This window comes from Podarcis melisellensis, assembly GCF_964234715.1.
Source record: "Podarcis melisellensis genome assembly, chromosome: 11".
Classification (NCBI taxonomy): domain Eukaryota; kingdom Metazoa; phylum Chordata; class Lepidosauria; order Squamata; family Lacertidae; genus Podarcis; species Podarcis melisellensis.
Window position 1 is genome coordinate 20060993 of NC_138543.1, and position 19972 is coordinate 20080964.

General features: G+C 41.7%; 1 protein-coding gene and 1 long non-coding RNA gene across 2 annotated transcripts in view; one reads left to right on the forward strand and one right to left on the reverse strand.

The window, feature by feature from the left end:
• The window catches only part of LOC309380697, a 27826-nt gene extending 15330 nt beyond the window's left edge, over positions 1–12496 (reverse strand). The window contains exon 1 of the long non-coding RNA XR_014173046.1: positions 12417–12496. This is a non-coding gene — a long non-coding RNA (uncharacterized lncRNA). The remainder of the gene's footprint in view (positions 1–12416) is intronic.
• Positions 12497–12757: 261 nt separating this feature from the next.
• On the forward strand, positions 12758–19306 carry TMED7 (transmembrane p24 trafficking protein 7). Its single transcript, XM_081930837.1, has 4 exons — positions 12758–12906; positions 12985–13201; positions 16165–16410; positions 17217–19306. The coding sequence occupies exons 2-4, from the start codon at positions 13013–13015 to the stop codon at positions 17451–17453; spliced, it is 672 nt and encodes a 223-aa protein (XP_081786963.1). The 5' UTR covers positions 12758–12906; positions 12985–13012; the 3' UTR covers positions 17454–19306.
• The last annotated feature ends 666 nt before the right edge of the window (positions 19307–19972 follow it).

Sequence of the window (19972 nt, forward strand, 5' to 3'; positions counted from 1 at the left end):
ACCTCTGGTTACGAACTTAATTTGTTCCAGAGGTCCGTTCTTAATCTGAAACCGTTCTTAACCTGAGGAACCACTTTAGCTAATAGAGCCCTGAATTTTCCAACATTCAACTTCATATACCTCCAAGCTCTAGTATTATGAGGGACCAAAAAAACCATCATTGTCTGTTTTCTCAACGCTATGCATTATTTTATAAGCTTCTATTTCAGACTATCAAAACCAACTTCTTGGGTGGGGGTTACAAGAAAATTCATGAAAGATAGCACTTCTGGATCTGTGTATACCAGATAATAGGGGTCATCATTCACTATATGTTATATTGCAAGTTTTACAAAATTCCAAAGGCAAAATATTTAAAGAAAATTCAAGAGCCAACCAACACTCTCAGTGACTGATAAAATCAAACATCTGATGTCTAGTGTAGCTAAGCCTGTTATGTTTTGCTAAGTTTGCAGTAAAAGCTTCCCAACTCAGGAAAACCTAGGAGTCTAGCCTTGTGACCTGAAATACTGTATATGGTATGCCATATTTGCATGTAGATTTTATGCATTATATGTGTTTTATTACATGTGTTTTATTATGCTGTTTTCATGGTACTGTAGCTGTATTAGTTTGTTGCAGTAAAACCAATGATGTGTCTTGTGGTACCTTACAGAATACACAAATTTATTGTGATGTGAGTGTTCACAATTTAAAATCTACTTCATTAGCTGCAAGATCACATCTCATTAAGTGGGCTCTAGTCCACAAAAGCTTATGCCATATTGAATTTGTTCCTGTTAGGTGCCACAAGACTTTTGGGGTTGTCAATATTTTGTGGGAATGAGTCAAATGCATAATGAGAAATTTAGGTCCTCACAATTAAAGTGGATTAAAGTGCTTTGTCACCCTAAACATTCACTTTAAAAAAGAAATTAACTTTTTGCAGTTAGGAAAATGACTTATAAATGCACTGAAATGTGTAGTAACAATGATTAATAGAAAGATTATAAGCACTCTGCAAAGAAATCAGAATGAATGCAGATTGTTGTATAATCATCCCACAAACAAACCAGAACAAATGCTCCATAAAGATTAAACATAGTCTAATCTCTGTGCAAGCTTTGTGCAAGCAAATCAAAGTGAATGCTCAATAAACAGGTTGTCTGGGAGAGCCCTTTGGCATTGTCATCCTTTCCCTGGCAGGTGTCAGTGGGAGTTCTCCACTGCTCAGGTTAATAGCAGGGAGCGGATTTTAACTGGGATTGCTGTTGGGGAGAAAAATGTTAAATTAACCTCCCTATTTGCTGCAGTCCTAATGAAAACTGGCCCCTGCATCTTTTTAGTAAACAAAGGGGGGAGCATTTAATGAATTTTCTAAGTTGCATTTACTTACATGGGCTCTGTCTCCGTTGGGACATCTTCACTGCTTCCAGCCAGTCCTGAACATCCTGCCTAATTCCTGAACTTCTGAATCATGACTCCTGAATGGTGTGTCTTCTGCCAAGCCTTTACCACTGATTGCCTGAATAAACACTTCTTTTTTACTTACACATAAGAGGCTTTGTGTATGTTGTAGCATCACATGCAGTCTAGCCTAAGCAGGATCGCTCCCTTTAGGAGAGATAACACAATAAAACAATCCTATGCCTATTTACTTGGAAGGAAGTCCCTCCCAGGTCAGTTGAACTTACTGCCTGTAACTATATGTAGGACTGAGCCTAAGCACACAGAACTTTTCAGAAGCAAAGGCTAGTTAACTGGGCAGAAAAATACTTTTCCACGGTATGGAAAGCGAATGTTCATGCTGTTTTAGTTGACAGAGCCCAAATACTAATAATTTCCAAATCATTTAATGCAATGGTTTAGATACAAAGAAACGTGAGTGGAAGTGGAGAATATAGTGTTATTCCATGGACTCTTACAAAACTGCTAAAGTTTCTCAAAATAGCACCACCATGCTTAGGGGTAGTATTACAGAATGAGAAACAAAGAGAATAAGGAAAATATATATAGGCTGGAGTGGGCTATTAGAAGGGCCTGAGGGGGGGAAATAATTTCTTCTTTTTCTAGGTCAGAACCAATCCTGCCATGAGCAGAAGCGGCTTTCGAGTAGTACAGGGGTGGCCAACTCCCAAGAGACTGTGATCTACTCACAGAGTTTAAAACTGGCAGTGATCTACCACCTTTTTTGGGGTTCAGGTCAAAGTTATTGAGTTTTTTCAGGGAGGAGGTAAAATGTTGAGCTTTTCTTAGGGGAATCACAGTTGTTCAGCTTCTTTGGGGGGAGCCAATGATCTATCAGTGATCTACCACAGATGTCCAGTGATCTACCGGTAGATCACAATCTACCTGTTGGACATGCCTGCAGTAGTATTATTGCATAAAAGGGTAAAGGGACCTCTGATCATTAGGTCCAGTTGCGGACAACTTTGGGGTTGCGGCTCTCATCTCGCTTTACTGGCCGAGGGAGCCGGCATACAGCTTCCAGGTCATGTGGCCAGCATGACTAAGCTGCTTCTGGCGAACCAGAGCAGCGCACGGAAACACTGTTTACTTTCCCACCGGAGCGGTATCTATTTATCAACTTGCACTATGACGTGCTTTCGAACTGCTAGGTTGGCAGGAGCAGGGACGGAACAATGGGAGCTCACCCCATTGTGGGGATTCGAACCGCCGACCTTCTGATTGGGAAGCCCTAGGTTCTGTGGTTTAGACCACAGCGCCACCCGCGTCCCTTGAGTACAACTGCATATTTGGATATAATCATTATCTTTGTGCCAGAATACCTGAAGATTATTTTTTTCCTGTTTTTGTTCTTTTGCTTAAGAAAGCAGTCTACTTGATAAAAGGGTCACAGATTAAATTTTAAGGGCCTGAGGATAGACTCATCAGATATGATTTTAAACCAGGTTGTTTCTAGGGGCACAACAGATTTAAAAAACAAAACCAAAAAAAGCCTTAGATTTTTTTTTAAAGAGCACAGATGTTCATCTACCCTGATGGACAGAGGAAGATTTGGCTTCAGAACAGAGTGGTCCTGCTTGATTATACAGTAATGCAAGCACAAGTTTTGCGTCAGTCCAACAAAAAGATGTGACTAGACACAGTAACTGTCCTGGGGTTAATACGTGCCTAAGCTCATAGTGCAAATATGGACAATCATTTGATCAAGTATAGCAAATAAAGCTTAGCAACAGCTGTGCTTACAGCACAGCGGTCAGCTCCCCAAATCAGTTTGCACAAGAGTCGGGCGGCTCAAATCCCGCAGTTGACCCAGAAAGACCTGGCTATGGAAAGCAGTGACCCTTCCAGATGGGTGTTCGTTGTGAGATTAATGTCCACCATACATACAATTTTTTGCAGTCCCCATACACCACCTTTGGTATCAAAATGCCAGCCTATATATAACCCAAATTTCCCCTTACCAAAGGAAATCCACTAAGTAAAAAACATCCTGCTGCCAATGTGACTTTGGCAATATTTCAGGGACCCATTTGCAAATTAAGCAATCCCTGGTCGTCAGACATACTAGTACAAACTCTTGGCCAGTTTTTACTTTGAGTTTCTTAAGATTCCTGGAGTAAAACATATTTTTCTAGCTTTTATTATATAGCTCTTTAAATGCGAATTAGTTTTTCCTCTTTTTTAAAATCTGGGAAGGTGCTCCTTATCAGAATTGAGTCCCAAGTTGCTAAGGACTTTATATTCTCATAACAAAATCCGGAATCAGTAGCTCAGCAACAGTGAGTGTTGTGGTTTAAGGTGGTCATATAGCCCTTCTCACTGCCTCCCATAGCAACCAGGCTTCAGCATTCTGCACCCTAAATCAGCTGCCTGAGCTAACTACCTCACTCTGCCTAATGACAGAGCTGGTCCAGGTGCCAAGTCTCTCCAAATATAAATATTTAAAGGATACTTTAACAATGAGCCAAATATTAGTCCTTTATTATTCTCCCCCCTCACCATTTATAACAACTGATGGATTAGGAATCAAATTAAAATCTGACAAATTTGGATTGGGTTGAGTGAATCTTACAGTAGTAAAAGGAAAGAACAAGTAGAATGGTGTTTCAGCAGCAGCTAGCAAGCCAGCTAATATTGTATGTGCCTCTTACTATCTGGAAGTGAGGTGATTATGCAGATATTAAAAATGTGGCTTCAATTTCTCAAGGTTTCCTGAGGGTCAATGCCACACTGCTGCAAGGTTCATCAGCTACATAGAAAGGGGACATTGCTTAGTAGCTAAATAAACACTAGCATGAATGGAGCTTTTGTGTATGCTTCTGTTGTGTGTGCCTTGGAAAGTATACAGAGCAGAAACAAAACATCTTTTGACAGAAAGAGGAAAAACAAAGCTGAAATTCTTAACTATCCATGCCTAGCTAAAAAATTGACGCACAAGTTCTGCATTTAGGCAGACATTCAAGGATTTGGATTATCTTTAGGGTTTTTTAAAACTGTGTTTTCATAACTAAAAATCATATCAGAAAATGTAGGTAGATTAATTTTTCCTTGTAAGAGTGGCTCTGAACATTGCAGATGTTCAAGCTCAAAAGACTAGAAATTCAGAAAATAAGATAAAAAATCACCAGTCATGGTTGTTTAGTCAATTATCTACAGAGGTTTCTCAGACAAGAGCTAGGCTAGTAGAAGACAAAGCAACATAAGATAAGGTGGTTTATTATCTATCCCTTTTACTAGACTCATGTAACTGAAATTCTATACATATTAATAACACAAAGTTGTTGTAAGAATTTAAGGTCTCAAATATATAAATTGAATGTACAAGGAAAACACGTACATAAATATATATACCACATGTCTGAAACAGTACAGGAAGACAGTCCTGAAACCATTTTGACTCTCCCAAACTGACCAATGTTTCTCTGCAAGGAAATGAAATGAAAAAAAACCTCCCCACTGTATTTGTGCTCACAAATCCTGGCTTAAAGGCACACTTAAGGTGTGAGTAGAGTGAGCCTGTGACCTGGCTCAGGAATTAAGTATTTATCATTACAAAAGAATGGCCAGGCTGCCCGGGTGATCCAATCCGTGACCGCTGACAGGTTTTCTGCCAGACAGGATTTTGCTGCAGACCACCTCTTTCTATGATGTATGTATGATGTATTGGGGTAGTCTTGAGTTTGAGGGTGGGCAATTTCAAAAGTCTATATAAAAGCTGGCACACCTTTGTTCTGGGTCCTCCTCCTCTCTCCTGCATGTGGGGGGAGCACCCTGTTGCACCTGTTTTAATAAAGATCAGGCTTACTAGCTGCTTTGCTTCTCAATATTCTCTGGTTGGCCTCTGTTATTTTCTCCTACCAATAGGGAACCCACTTAAGGACTCTATACGGGCTCTTGGATACCCCATAAGGGGAAAAGGGTAGATTTTGCTTACAATGAAGTGATGCTTGAAAAAAAGTAAATTAATTGACTCATTGATTCATATAGAAAAATAGTAAAAACCATCTTCTACACATGATCACAACACTTGAAGATGAGGGAATATAAACTAAACTAGTTTGGGTTGTTTTGAAAACTATCTTAAACAAAGGTTTTAGAATAATCAGTTTAGAATAATAACCTAAATCTTAAGGTGACAGATTAGCAATCAAATGAGGGCAGGAGGACTCCCAAAATATATCAGCTTTCACCGTCTAGAATTTCTATAATGCCTTACTAAGTATCCTTGTACACGCAATCCCTCCCCTCCATATTTGGGGGTAGTTCAAACCTCTTCATTGTGCATTAACAGAGCAGAAGCACAAGAAGGTGAATGGAAAGACTGCAGGCACATACTTTTAATAATAATAAAAAAATCAGCCCGTATTTAAGAAAATTTGAGTTTACATGGTATTTGAAAGAAAAAGCCAGAAAAGTTCAACAACAAAAAGCATAAAACATAAGAGCAGCCATGCAAGTTCTCACATTGTCTGAGCTCTGATGTTTGTCTGGCTAGGAGATCGTCACATACTTCAGAAAATAGTACATACTTTGTTTCACTGCATGTCTCTCTGAGGTATGGAAGTGAGAGCAGGACCATAAAGAAGGCTGATCGTTGTAGAATTGATGCTTTTGAGTTATGGTGCTGGAGGAGACTCTTGAGAGTCCCATGGACTGCAAGAAGATCAAACCTATCCATTCTGAAGGAAATCAGCCCTGACTGCTCACTGGAAGGACAGATCCTGAAGCTGAAGCTCCAATACTTTGGCTACCTCATGAGAAGAGAAGACTCCCTGGAAAAGACCCTGATGCTGGGAAACATTGAGGGCCCAAGGAGAAGGGGACGACGGAGGACGAGATGGTTGGACAGTGTTCTCGAAGCTACCAACATGAGTTTGACCAAACTGCAGGAGGCAGTGGAAGACAGGAGTACCTGGCATGCTCTGGTCCATGGGGTCACGAAGAGTGAAAAAAAAGATAGAAGGCTATTCAAGATGCCCAATTGTATTCATTACAAGATACCCAATTGTAAACATTAATCCAAACAGATTCAACAAAAGGCAATCAAATATAGAAAATTAACTTCTTTGGAGCTAAGTCCCCTACTAACATCCACACAATATTTCTCATTACAAGGAACAAACAGTCCTAGTCCATACTTGTGTATGATCATGCAGGCTGTTCATTCATTTCAAGCTCAGGAAACATCAAAAGCAAAATACCATTCTAATCTGTTTATTTCCAGAATGGAATGTATCTGAGTCTTAATTCTAGATCACTAAGTTCCTCTTGAAGCGTGTATACAAAAACTTCCTCAAGTGACTCAACAAGGTTATTCATACAAATTAACCCATATTATTGTCACAAATCAGTGCTTACATAACCAGCGTCTGCTACAAACCAGGCTTTCCCCCCTCCCCGCCTCCAGAGCTTGAAAAGAAAAAAAAACCCTATAGCTTTTTCCTGCTTTTATCACCAAAGTAGACAGAATAATTTAAAAAAGAACTCATAGAATCATAGAGTTAGACGAGACCACAAGGGCCATCGAGTCCAACCCCCTGCCAAGCAGGAAACACCATCAGAGCACTCCTGACATATGGTTGTCAAGCCTCTGCTTAAAGACCTCCAAAGAAGGAGACTCCACCACACTCCTTGGCAGCAAATTCCACTGTCGAACAGCTCTTACTGTCAGGAAGTTCTTCCTAATGTTTAGGTGGAATCTTCTTTCTTGTAGTTTGGATCCATTGCTCCGTGACCGCTTCTCTGGAGCAGCAGAAAACAACCTTTCTCCCTCCTCTATGTGACATCCTTTTATATATTTGAACATGGCTATCATATCACCCCTTAACCTCCTCTTCTCCAAGCTAAACATGCCCAGCTCCCTTAGCCGTTCCTCATAAGGCATCGTTTCCAGGCCTTTGACCATTTTGGTTGCCCTCCTCTGGACACGTTCCAGTCTGTCAGTGTCCTTCTTGAACTGTGGTGCCGAGAACTGGACACAGTACTCCAGGTGAGGTCTGACCAGAGCAGAATACAGTGGCACTATTACTTCCCTTGATCTAGATGTTATACTCCTATTGATGCAGCCCAGAATTGCATTGGCTTTTTTAGCTGCCACCTCACACTGTTGGCTCATGTCAAGTTTGTGGTCAACCAAGACTCCTAGATCCTTTTCACATGTACTGCTCTCAAGCCAGGTGTCACCCATCTTGTATTTGTGCCTCTCATTTTTTTTTGCCCAAGTGCAATACTTTACATTTCTCCATGTTAAAATTCATCTTGTTTCTTTTGGCCCAGTTCTCTAATCTGTCAAGGTCGTTTTGAAGTATGATCCTGTCCTCTGGGGTGTTAGCCACCCCTCCTAGTCTGGTGTCATCTGCAAATTTGATCAGGATGCCCTTGAGTCCATCATCCAAGTCGTTGATAAAGATGTTGAATAAGACCGGGCCCAAGACAGAACCCTGTGGCACCCCAACAGTCACTCTTCTCCAGGATGAAGAGAAACCATTGATGAGCACCCTTTGGGTTCGGTCAGCCAGCCAGTTACAAATCCACTGAGTGGTAGCATAGTCAAGACCGCATTTTACCATGATATTACAAGAATATCATGGGGCACCTTGTCAAATGCCTTGCTGAAATCAAGGTAGGCTACATCCATTGCGTTCCCTTCATCTACCAGGCTTGTAATTCTGTCAAAAAACGAGATCAGGTTCGTCTGACATGACTTATTTTTCAGAAATCCATGCTGACTATTGGTGATCACAGCATTCCTTTCTAGGTGCTCACAGACTGTTTGCTTAATGATCTGCTCCAGAATCTTCCCTGGTATTGATGTCAGACTGACTGGGCAGTAATTATTTGGGTCCTCTCTTTTCCCCTTTTTGAAAATAGGGACAACATTTGCCCTCCTCCAGTCTGCCGGGACTTCGCCTGTTCTCCAGGAATTCTCAAAGATGACTGCCAGTGGTTCTGAGATCACATCTGCCAGTTCTTTTAATACTCTTGGATGCAGTTCATCTGGCCCTGGAGACTTGAATACATCTAAACTAGCTAAGTATTTTTGTACTATCTCCTTAGTTATTCTGGGCTGTGTTTCCTCTGCTGAATCATTTGCTCCAAATTCTTCAGGTCGGGCATTGTTTTCTTTATCGGAGAAGACTGAGGAAGAACGGAAGAACAAAGAAACAGTGGGGTCACTCAGACCTAATGATCCTTCCACTTCTACCCCACTAACCAGGTCATCAACATTGGTTAGGACCAGATCTAAAATGGCTGTTCCTCTTGTTGCTTCTCCCACTTTCTGGACAATGAAGTTGTCTGCAAGGCCAGTGAGGAATCTGTTTGACCTTATGCTCTTGGCTGAGTTTGACATCCAACAAATATCTGGGTAATTGAAGTCCCCCGTTACTACTATCTCCCTTCCTTTTGCATGCTTGGCCATCTGTTCCAGGAAGACATCATCTATGTCCTCCGTTTGGCTTGGGGATCTATAGTAAACTCCCACAATGAGGTCACTGTTATTCTTCTCTCCCTTAATTTTGACCCAAATGCTCTCACTTTGGCTTTGAGGTTCTAAATCTTGGATCTCTTCACAGGTATACACATCCCTGACATATAACACCACTCCTCCTCCTTTCTTGTCTGGTCTGTTGTATAGGACAATAGGTTGTATTATGCCTTCTTCCACCAGATCTACTTCCACTGATTTGAGGAACATGGATACAAATCTTCAAAAACTGTAGACTATGCAAGTGCAACAAAGGAGTATTTGTCCAATACGTAAATGTCCCTTATTGTGCTAACAATCCCTTCTTGGTGGTTGGGGCTGCCAAAATGTTTTATACCATAGGAATAACTTTTTATTCCCTGGAATTTAACGCCTTCCCGTGGTGCTCTGTATATTTTCTGAGAGATGTTCTTACTAGCATATGATCCCACCTTAGCTCACAAAAACATTATTTGGGTATAACCAGTACTGTAAAAGAATATGTTTTATTTTCAATATTTATAAGGAACTAGACTTTGGAAAACTACAGTGGAACCAAGTGTTACGTACTGTCCTCCTTGCGAACGCTTTGGGTTACGAGCTCCGCTAACCCCGAAGTAGATGCTCCCGGTTGCGAAATTTGCTCGGGATGCGAGCGGAAGTCGCGCGCCGGCAGCACAGCAGCAGCAGGCATCATTATGAGTGGTTTCAGCTTAAGAACGGACCTCCTGAACGAAATAATTTCCTAACGGGGAGGTACCACTGTATTCTGATTCAACAGCTCCCTCTAGTGAATTACAGAAATTATGGCTTCAACTGAGAAGTTTCAATATTTCATGTGTGCTTTTTCTGACCACCTTGTTAAGTGACTCCAAGATGGTGGCTTATTTTACAAAGGTCAGCCACTTTTGGAAAACCTTATCTGTGTACCTGATGATGCAGTCCAGTACTTACTTGCCTGGGAAAAAGTCTCAATGAAATAAATGGAACTTAAGTCTGAATAGACATGTATGTCTATTGCACTGAGACTTTGGTTACATACAAACCATACATTTAAAGAACCCCCCATAAAGCACCCCCCATATATTCCCTACTGGAAATAGTATAGGCCTGGAGAGTTTAGAGCATTCTTTTCAGTATTAAAGTATGTATTTTATTGTTTGTTTGTTAAATATGTATACCTCCCTTCAACAGAGGATCGCAGGGCAGCTCACAACATAAAAATACAAAATGAGAATACAAAACACATAATAAAATAAAAACTAAAACAAACCAACAACCCCCCTCCCTCCCTCACATTTTTTAAATTGAATTAGCAGGGTAGGACTTTTACTGAACTTTGTGATTTTAATTTTTAAAAAAATTCTATAAGAATTGCAAAACTGGAAAGCTTTAATCAATGATTCAGGGAAAGACTAGATGACCCTTGTGGTCCCTTCCAACTCTGCAATTCTATAATTCTATGAAATACTCTATACTCAACAACTGTTGGCTATGGGGCCATAGGATTTGGCAGACGCCCCACTACACTGACAGAACACGAGATATTTTGTCACCATGACAGATACACCAGTGGAACACTCCATTTTCTGCTCTCTCAAGTACCCTGGAGTGTGATGTTGCCAGGGTGTTTGAGGCAGTCAAATGGAAGGAGGGGAGGAGGAAGTGGTGGAGAAATGATAATTAAAATTATTGAGATACTGCCTGGCAAGGTTGGCTTATTGTGCAAAACAGATGAGGGAAAATGTTGGTTATGCAAGTTACCGGTACCACCAGGAGAGAGACAGTCAAAAGGACTGGGCCTTGCAAGAGTCAGGCTATTGGTCCATGAAGGTTTCCTGGAGTTGTATGCTGGATTCAAACCAGAGATCCTCTGCATGCAAAATGTAAGGTGTTCCACCTGGCCAGGGCTCCTTAACGTGATCATGGCATCTTTGAGTAGTTCTTGGGCTGGGAGCAAGAGGGAGCAGGCACACTTCCCCCTTTTCCCCTGGCGGGTCCTGAATTCCCATCTCCTGCTTCTCAACTCGGTGCATATCTGTATTTCTCATTCTTGATTCTTCACCTGGCCCTTTCCCTTTGAAGGTGCGACCCCCCTCCCAAAGTCTTTCCCTCCCTGGGTGGGATCAGAATCCCAGGGATGATTTATATGCACTCTGCAGGTACTCTGCCCACAGAGCTTATGTGTAAGTTGTATTACATGGCCTCTCCTTCATTCCAGATAGTTCTTGTGAGGAGCATAAGGGATTCAAACCTCCACCTACAAGGATAGCTGGAGACTTGCTATATCATGGGCATTGCTGGCTGTGTGCCTGGGAGTGATGACTTGAGATTGCTCTGGCATCACTGTACATGCAACAATGCTGGGGGCACGTCCTTGTTGTGGATTCACTGCCCTCTTTTGTCGGCAGAACATCTCCTGATTGTTGAGCATTCACAGTCTATCGAGGGTTGCTGGGGCAGTGTCTGCTATTTCATACCACTTTTCTATGTTTTGTGTTTCCCTCCTTCTGTACCAAGCTGAGCACGTGTAGAATATGGTGGCCATCCTGGTGGAATTTCACCTCCCTCCCCCGCTCAGGTATAGAGTATATGACTGCTTTATTCAGTAAGGGTTTTCCTGCCCCCCCCAGGTGATTTAAATTAATTGGCAATGCCCAGTGGTATGGTTTTTTAATTGGAAATTAACTATACTTGCAGGTTAACCAAGTGAGTTACTTCATCACAGTAAATTCTTACCATTTGTAGATAAAAAATGGATCATCTGCTTATTCTTTTAAGAGAGATGCTTAGCAGAAAAAATGTCTGGATAACCTAACCAAGCAACAAGCAGTCTGTGCTGCTCGTATTATTAAATCATGAGCAGCAGAGTTACAATGCAGTAAGCTTTTGAATCAAGAGTTTCCTCAAGTGGTTTTAAGGTCTGCTGATTTGTTCTCAATGCTTCAGAAATCAGAGAGCATTATAGAACTAGACAGGAAGCTTATAAACACTGTGGCTTTTTCCCAAGAGGTGGCAGCAACTTCAAAATTAGTCCCTTGGGTATTCAGAGGAGTATCACTTTTCATCTTTGTCAAGGACACTTATGTCAGCAATTGCAATCTAATAAAAACCTACAGGGTTGGGTTTTTTTTTTTAGAACGGGGGAAATTATTTTTTTATCTAGTGTTTTATCCTCACATCAGCGATTTGAATAGTGAGGGGTAGTGACCCTATTTTATTGCAAGGGTTGGCTAACTGAACTTAAAGGATTTAATTTTTCATTGCTATTATCATTAGTGCAATGGGTTTAAAAAAAATTTAAATAGTTGTATATAAAAAACATTGATTGTAAGTCACTGTGTGGACAGACATCTTTTGAATGTCAGCATATACTTTAAAAAAAATGAACCATGTGTGTCACCGTGAAATGCAGAAAACGAATGAACGATGAGGTAAAATAAAATTATTTTAAGTACATACATAAGTCAACAAACACCCAGTGAGTTCAATGGGACTTACTCACTGATTATATGTGCTTAGGCGTATCTGCCAGCGAAGGAAAAAGCGTTTACACGCATCCAGAGTGAGGGGAGCGACTTCCACTCTTTCTCCACCTCAAATGAGCACAGGCCGCCGCCGCCTCTTTCCCGCTTCCCAGAAAACTCCCTCACCCGCCCTAACCGCCGTCACCCGGCAACATCCAATCAGCGCCTCGCCTGGGAAGCGCCAATAAGAACGTCCCGCGGCTGGCGTGGACTCGTCCTAGCTCTCCTAGCTCCCTCAAGCCCCGCCCGCCTCTTTTGCCTAGTCCCCGCCCCCGACCACTCCCCGCCCCCCTCCGCCTTCTCCCTTCAAAGAACACCACGTCTACAATTGACAACTCACCCGGAAGTTGCAGCTGCCGGAGCCAGGTCACTTCCGGGTCGCCGGCTCCGCTTCGTTCACCTCCCTTTTTTTTTTTCCTTCGGCCACGCCGCAGGTGGGAACCGGCTTACATCCGGCTCCCTTCGCAGGTGAGGTTGGGGTGCGACGCCCACCTTCGCTAGGCCTCGGCCGACGCTTTGGTCTCACTTTCCTTTCTCGCTTTTCAGTTCAGCCTTCAGCGCTTGCGGCCGAGAGATGTTGCTGAGGAGCTGGCAGGGCCCCGGAGCCTCCCTCAGGTTGCCGGCTGCGGCGCTGCTGCTGCTGCTGCTCAACCTGGGCTGCTCCGTCCGCGCCTCGGAGATCACCTTCGAGTTGCCGGATAACGCCAAGCAGTGCTTCTATGAGGAGATCGTGCAGGGCACCAAGTGTACCCTGGAGTTCCAGGTAAGGGCGCCTCGCACGCCAGACAGGCCCTTCTCTCTCTTTTAGTTGCCTGCCTTTGGGTTATTCTAGAATACAGTGGTACCTCAGGTTAAGTACTTAATTCGTTCCGGAGGTCCGTTCTTAACCTGAAACTGTTCTTAACCTGAAGCACCACTTTAGCTAATGGGGCCTCATGCTGCCGCCGCACCACCAAAGCACAATTTCTGTTCTCATCCTGAAGCAAGGTTCTTAACCTGAAGCACTATTTCTGGATTAGCGGAGTCTGTAACCTGAAGCATATGTAACCTGAGGTACCACTGTAAGTACTGTGGTGTAATTAGAGGTAGGCACTTGTGGCACTGTGGGTTAAACCACAGAGCCTAGCTGGGTTTGCCGATCAGAAGGTCAGCGGTTCGAATCCCCGTGACAGGGTGAGCTCCCGTTCCTCGGTCCCTGCTCCTGCCAACCTAGCAGTTCAAAAGCACATCAAAAGTGCAAGTAGATAAATAGGTACCACTCTGGCAGGAAGGTAAACGGCATTATCATGCGCTGCTCTGGTTCGCCAGAAGCGGCTTAGTCATGCTGGCCACATGACCCGGCAGCTGTACGCCGGCTCCTTCAGCCGATAAAGCGAGATGAGTGCCACAACCCCAGAGTCGGTCACGACTGGACCTAATGGTCAGGGGTCCCTTTACCTTTACCTAGGCAGGCAATATTGTGATTTAAAATTACACCCTAAAGCAGACACTGAAAAGCCAACGTGGAGTGGGGAGATCTACCTTCTTGTCTTCTTTTTTGCAGCTTTTTATGTTTAGGTTCCTGCATTGCAGGGGAGTGGACTAGATGAGCCTTGGGGACCCTTCCAATTGCACAATTCTGCGTTCCTGGCCAGAGGGGGTGGGCGGGGCACAAATAGGGAATTCTTCCCTTTCTGCTGCTGCTTGTAAATGCCAACAGGTGGTTAAGGAACTCTCTTCCAGTTAACTGTGGTTTGGTTATTTCAGTTCTTGCATTTAACCTTCAGAAGATAATATAAATGTTAACTGATATCTTTTCTTTTCTTTCCTTAAGAGAAATGTGATGTTTCAGTATCTCTTGTGTGTCTGTCTGTATCCACTCACTTTATATTGTGCCTAAGGTTCTGTTTTATTTCTCTGTGTATGTTAATTTGTGAGTGCTCAGCCCTGAAAGGTAGCTATTAAGCAATTTAAATAAAAAAGGGGAAGTAATTGAAATAGTCAGATACTGTCTAAGATAACATGTTGAGATGTTTCAAAGTGAAGTTGTGGTTCTCTTGAGAGAAAAGAGAGGTCCAAGTTTATTTAAATGCTTGCTTGAGTAAATGGCATACAACACCAACAGGGACACGGGTGGCGCTGTGGGTAAAACCTCAGTGTCTAGGACTTGCCGATCGCATGGTCAGCGGTTCGAATCCCCGTGGCGGGGTGAGCCCCCGTCTTTCGGTCCCAGCTCCTGCCCACCTAGCAGTTCGAAAGCACCCCGAAGTGCAAGTAGATAAATAGGTACCGCTTTATAGCGGGAAGGTAAACGGCGTTTCCGTGTGCTGCACTGGTGCTGGCTCGCCAGAGCAGCTTCGTCACGCTGGCCACGTGACCCGGAAGTGTCTTCGGACAGCGCTGGCTCCCGGCCTCTTAAGTGAGATGAGCACACAACCCTAGAGTCGGACACGACTGGCCCGTACGGGCAGGGGTACCTTTAACACCAACTGCCTGTTGGAGTTTTCAGTGACTCCTTGGATCTCTCTGGTGCAGCTGCATCTGTTCAAAAGTAAACTGTAGCAATTTTTTGGCTTTCAAACCATCAGATCTGGTGTCCTTCAATACTTGCACTATTTTGTGCATAGAAAAGAGAATAATATAACTTATTAAATAAGTTAGAGTTAGGTTAAAGGAATGCAGTATAATTTACAGGACTGAAAAATATATACAACCAACTGTTACTCACATGGCCCAGTAAAATGCATCAGTTGTTGGGTGTAATCCAATAAGAGCGTATGCCTTCTGGTGTGTTTCACACTTTTGACTACTTTCTGAAAACTAATGGGAAAGATTGCTACCATAAGTTATTTCTTTGTGTGCTGCCAAGGCAGAAACTTTGAAAGAATCAAGGAAGTTCAACATGTATTACTATTCCTGTTTTCTTTTTTAAGAAGCAGAGACATTGGAATATAAAACCTAAAGCCAGATTGCTACATTACTCCAGCTACCACTTCTCTGTAAAATGGCAATGAAATGGAGCAGTGGACAGCAGAGATCAGTAGTTAGGGGAGCGGTACTTAACCTTTAACCCCACTGCCCCCACTAGTGTTTCAGATTTTTGTTTCCATCTGAACCATGAGAATGAAACCCAGGGGTAGTGTGTCAAATAGTGTTTTCTGTTAAAGATGTTCACCAGGTGCGACCTAAAATGTCAAGCAATACATTTCTTTACCCAGCCTGAATGGTGAATCATCTCATCGTTAAATGGAAACAAAGGGAGCATTCCTTATTATGCAATCCGGCAACGCCAGTTCTGTGAAGCCACAGAACACTAACCTATTTGACAACTTTAGATTGTCATGCTACCTACTTCCTCATTCCTTCCACTCAGCAAGGTGTTGTGCTTCTGCAAATCCCCCCACTGCTGTTTGGGTTGAGCAATTTTAGACCGTTATTCCCATACATCGAATTGACTTTACTGAGAGAATGTTTCAAATAAAGAAGGTTTAGGAGATTGTGTTAAAGCAGTAAAATAGGTACCATCTCACTGGTGTCTTCCACGCATAGCTATGTGGGGAATTAATGTTATAAGTGGTCCCTTTTCTTGGCTCTCTTTATAGCTTAATACTCTTCCCATGCTGGAGCTGAACTGCCTTTAATAATTGTACCTGATCCTAGTGGTTTCCCCTTTCTTATGGAAGGATATTTTGCTAGGAAGGGTGATATGGCTGACTATTCCAAGTACCAGTTTTCTTTGTTCTATAGGTGATCACTGGAGGGCACTATGATGTTGACTGTCGCTTAGAAGATCCAGACGGCGTTGTGCTATACAAAGAGATGAAGAAACAATACGATAGCTTCACCTTTACCGCATCCAGAAATGGGACGTACAAGTTTTGTTTCAGCAACGAGTTTTCTACCTTTACACACAAAACAGTGTACTTCGACTTCCAGATTGGAGATGATCCGCCTCTGTTTCCTAGCGAAAACAGAGTTACTGCACTTACTCAGGTAGGCACTTACACAACTGAGTATAAATATAAAGTTAGACTTTAATTCTCATACCATTAGAATTTTGAGTTTTGCTGCCTTTGGAAGACTTGGGCATTTGTCATAGCTTTACAATGCATTCCTAAGCCCAAGCTATTCAAAAGTAAGTCCTTTTGAATTTAATGGAGCTTATTCCCAGGTAAGTAGTTTTAGAATTCTGCAGCCCTAGTTATTCAACTGCTCCACTACTAAATAGTTGCTGTTTTTTGTCCCAGCAAGAGGGTGAGGAGTTGGATCACTGTGGTAGGAAAGAAATTGCTGCACAATATCAACATACCCTAGTGCTACTCAAGAAATATTTACTGTGAACAATGTAGTCAGCCAGCCTATATGATACAAATAAGTATATGATGTCTTTATTTCCGAAGGCTTTCTGTCTTCACATAAAATCAAAACCTACATATTCAAATGTGGATATGCAACCAGATCAGCAGTAGTTGATAGCTTAATAGCTGAAAACGCTGGCAGCATTAAGATAAAATCAACAGTGTAATTAATTTTGAGTGATGTAAAAAGGGAGAACTGATTAAAATAGTTATAGTAAAATATGCAGGAATGAAAGACAAACAAAATGAACCATGGAAGGAGAAGGAGGGAAGCCGTTGGGATATTTAACAGTATGTAAAATGTTTATTTTGAGATGTATAATTAAAATCTTAATAAAAATAGTTATAAAATAAAATGAAGCTTAATGAGCTGAAAATGCAAAATCCTGTATACTTTTTCAATAAAGAGTACTCACCAGTCCTCTTTCTTTCTGTATCTAGATGGAGTCAGCATGTGTTTCGATTCATGAAGCTCTAAAATCTGTCATAGATTCCCAGACTCATTTTCGGTTGAGAGAAGCACAAGGCCGCAGCAGAGCAGAAGACTTAAACACACGGGTGGCTTATTGGTCAGTAGGAGAAGCCATCATTCTTCTTGTAGTTAGCATTGGGCAGGTATTTCTTCTCAAAAGCTTCTTCTCAGACAAAAGAACCACCACAACTCGTGTTGGATCATAACTCATGTTGAGAACATGAGTTTGTAAAACCCACTGTTTGTAAAAATATATATGTATATATACTGTTCTTCAAATAATTTCTAGTTACAAAGCAATGAAACATGGGGAACATTTTTAAGTACCTTTGCCCTTCTTAAAGTTGCAAAACACATGCTCCCTAAAAGCTGTGGGAGAAAACAGCTTTTAATGTGTGATATATTGGTTTTCTCCTTCTGCTGATATGTGCTGAGACATCTAAATTAAGGTTGCTTTTTAAAATTAAAATAAAAAAACAGCCTTTGAGACTATTTGGTAGGAGCACAGTGCTTTCAAGAAAATTATTTGAATGATGATTTAGAAGATTGTCCATATTAAAAATGCGTGGCAATCGGATTTTTTTCAAGTTTGAAAAGTGGGGGAATATAAAGTAAAACAAATGTGGTTAAATATTGTCTCAGAGCCTTGTACTGCACTGTTGTGATTTGCTATGGAAACTGGTCTCATTTTCTTGCAGAACCATTTCTGGGGTGGGGCGGGGGGAAAGAATGTGTGTCTTCTTTTACAGTACTAAATTTTAGGCTGAGAATTCCAGGGCAACCAGTTCTCTGTACAATGGGAAAAGCTGTGTGGGTTGTTATTTTTTGAATTTATCTTTTTAAATTAAACAAATGAGGAGACTTGTCTTGTAATTCTAGAAACTGGGTCCTTGAGCTTGTGGAGCTGTTTCATTTTTTTAAAGATCTGAAAGAGAACAGGCTGTGTCACAAATAACCTATAGCCTGTCAGTACCACTTGGAAACAAGAAGAGTAAAGTAAAGTGCACTGGGTTTAATATCTTGTGACTCAAAGCCAGTCTTGTAATCTCTTTACTACGTGGGCAGTCCCATGGGACCACGCTGGCCTAAATGGTTTGAGAATTGTAACCTAAAATAAGTGGCTTATCAAGCAACATATGCACAATGCTGGACATGATTGTATGACACCTGTGAAAGCTTATTACATTTGCCTATTAAAGAATCTAAATAATATTTTTTTTGAAAAACTCTTTCTTCTGGGTGTAATACAGTAATGTGTCGCCTTGTCCTTGCTTCTACCACTTTGGGGTTAGAGGGCTGCATTGAGGTTCATGGGAGTTAGTTGCCAAATAGCTGGTATCCTTTGTGTACGCCTAACAGAGAACATCTTGCATACTACTGTATGTGTGCAAGGTTGCTTCAAACAACAGTAAAATGTGCAATCAAAGTATAAGTAACATTATTACCCCAATCATACAACACATCTATTTGAAAGTAAGCCTAATTGATTTCACCAGAATTTGCTTCCATGTATTCATATTTTCTATTGGAGAATAAGGTTTGTTAGAAAGGATAAAGATACGTGATTCCCAGTGTTTGTAAGCATATGAATACCACTAAGCTCAAAAGCTTACAAGCACAAAAATCTTATCTGTGTCGAATTGCCCTCTTATATAATGTTGACTCCCTCTACTTTACCATTGTAGATGTTAAGATATCAATCTTGGAAAAATACATGACAAAATCTCCTGTCTTTTAATGCTCTGTAAGAACAAAGACTATTGTCTTGAGTTTAAATGCTGATGTGGTATTAAAGGGAGGTGTGGATGTGATCTTAACACTGAGTGGTTCAACATCCAGTTTTTTAAGCTTCTTAGTTTGGTTAGTTACTGAAGCTGTTTGAAATGTCTACTTCACTACCACATAGTGTGCGGGTGTAGCTTTTTAGATACAACATTGATTGTGTATTAGTAGCAAGGAAGATCTCAGCGCTGTACTGGTTAAAGTCCTGCAGAAATAACTTGGTGTACAGTGTTTTGTCTCCCACTTGAGCTTGAGTAAAATAAATTTCTTGACTGTACTTGTCTATTTCTTGCATTAAAACTCTACAATACTCTATTTCTGAAGACAGGCATCCTGAATACAGTTTTCATAATAGAACGCTGACTCATGCTGAAATCCAGCAATTGCTGCAGCTTCCACTGCATGTTAGTGAAGCATATGTAAGAAACCCACACAGTGGAACAAGCAAAGACTGTTGAAAGTAACGCTTGCAGGATCTGGCTGTAAATTGGGTGGAATCTTACAAAAATATATCTGTTGAAAACAAAGTATGATACCCTCGTAAGTAGGCCAGCTGGGAGCTTTTCAGCCCCAATTCATTGGTTCAGAAATGAGCCATTTACAACCACCTTGTTAACATGCACGAGATAGGTGAATTTGGATAACCAGTAGTCATCTAAAAATACTATAGTGTTTATAAGCAGTCTATCTCCTGCTCTCTGATGTAACCATGTGGTCTGAGTCTACACATGACTGCTGCCTAATACAGTTGCAGGTGCTCTTACCTAACAATAATTCAGCAGCAGTCGTGCTGCAGTTTCCAGAGCAAATTCAAGGTGAGCCCCACATTGGATCACTGTAACACATCCTACTTGTTGGCATCCATTCATCTTGTGATACCACGGAGTATGCCTCCAGGAGTTACAGTAAGTCAAATCACTGCATTAGCAGCACCAAAGCGACC

Bases quoted from the DNA above. Each gene is read 5' to 3' on its own strand.
- TMED7 (XM_081930837.1), top strand. From the start codon at position 13,013: ATGTTGCTGAGGAGCTGGCAGGGCCCCGGAGCCTCCCTCAGGTTGCCG. The intron at 13,202-16,164 runs GTAAGGGCGCCT...TTTGTTCTATAG, and splicing joins AGTGTACCCTGGAGTTCCAG to GTGATCACTGGAGGGCACTA. The intron at 16,411-17,216 runs GTAGGCACTTAC...TTCTGTATCTAG, and splicing joins GAGTTACTGCACTTACTCAG to ATGGAGTCAGCATGTGTTTC.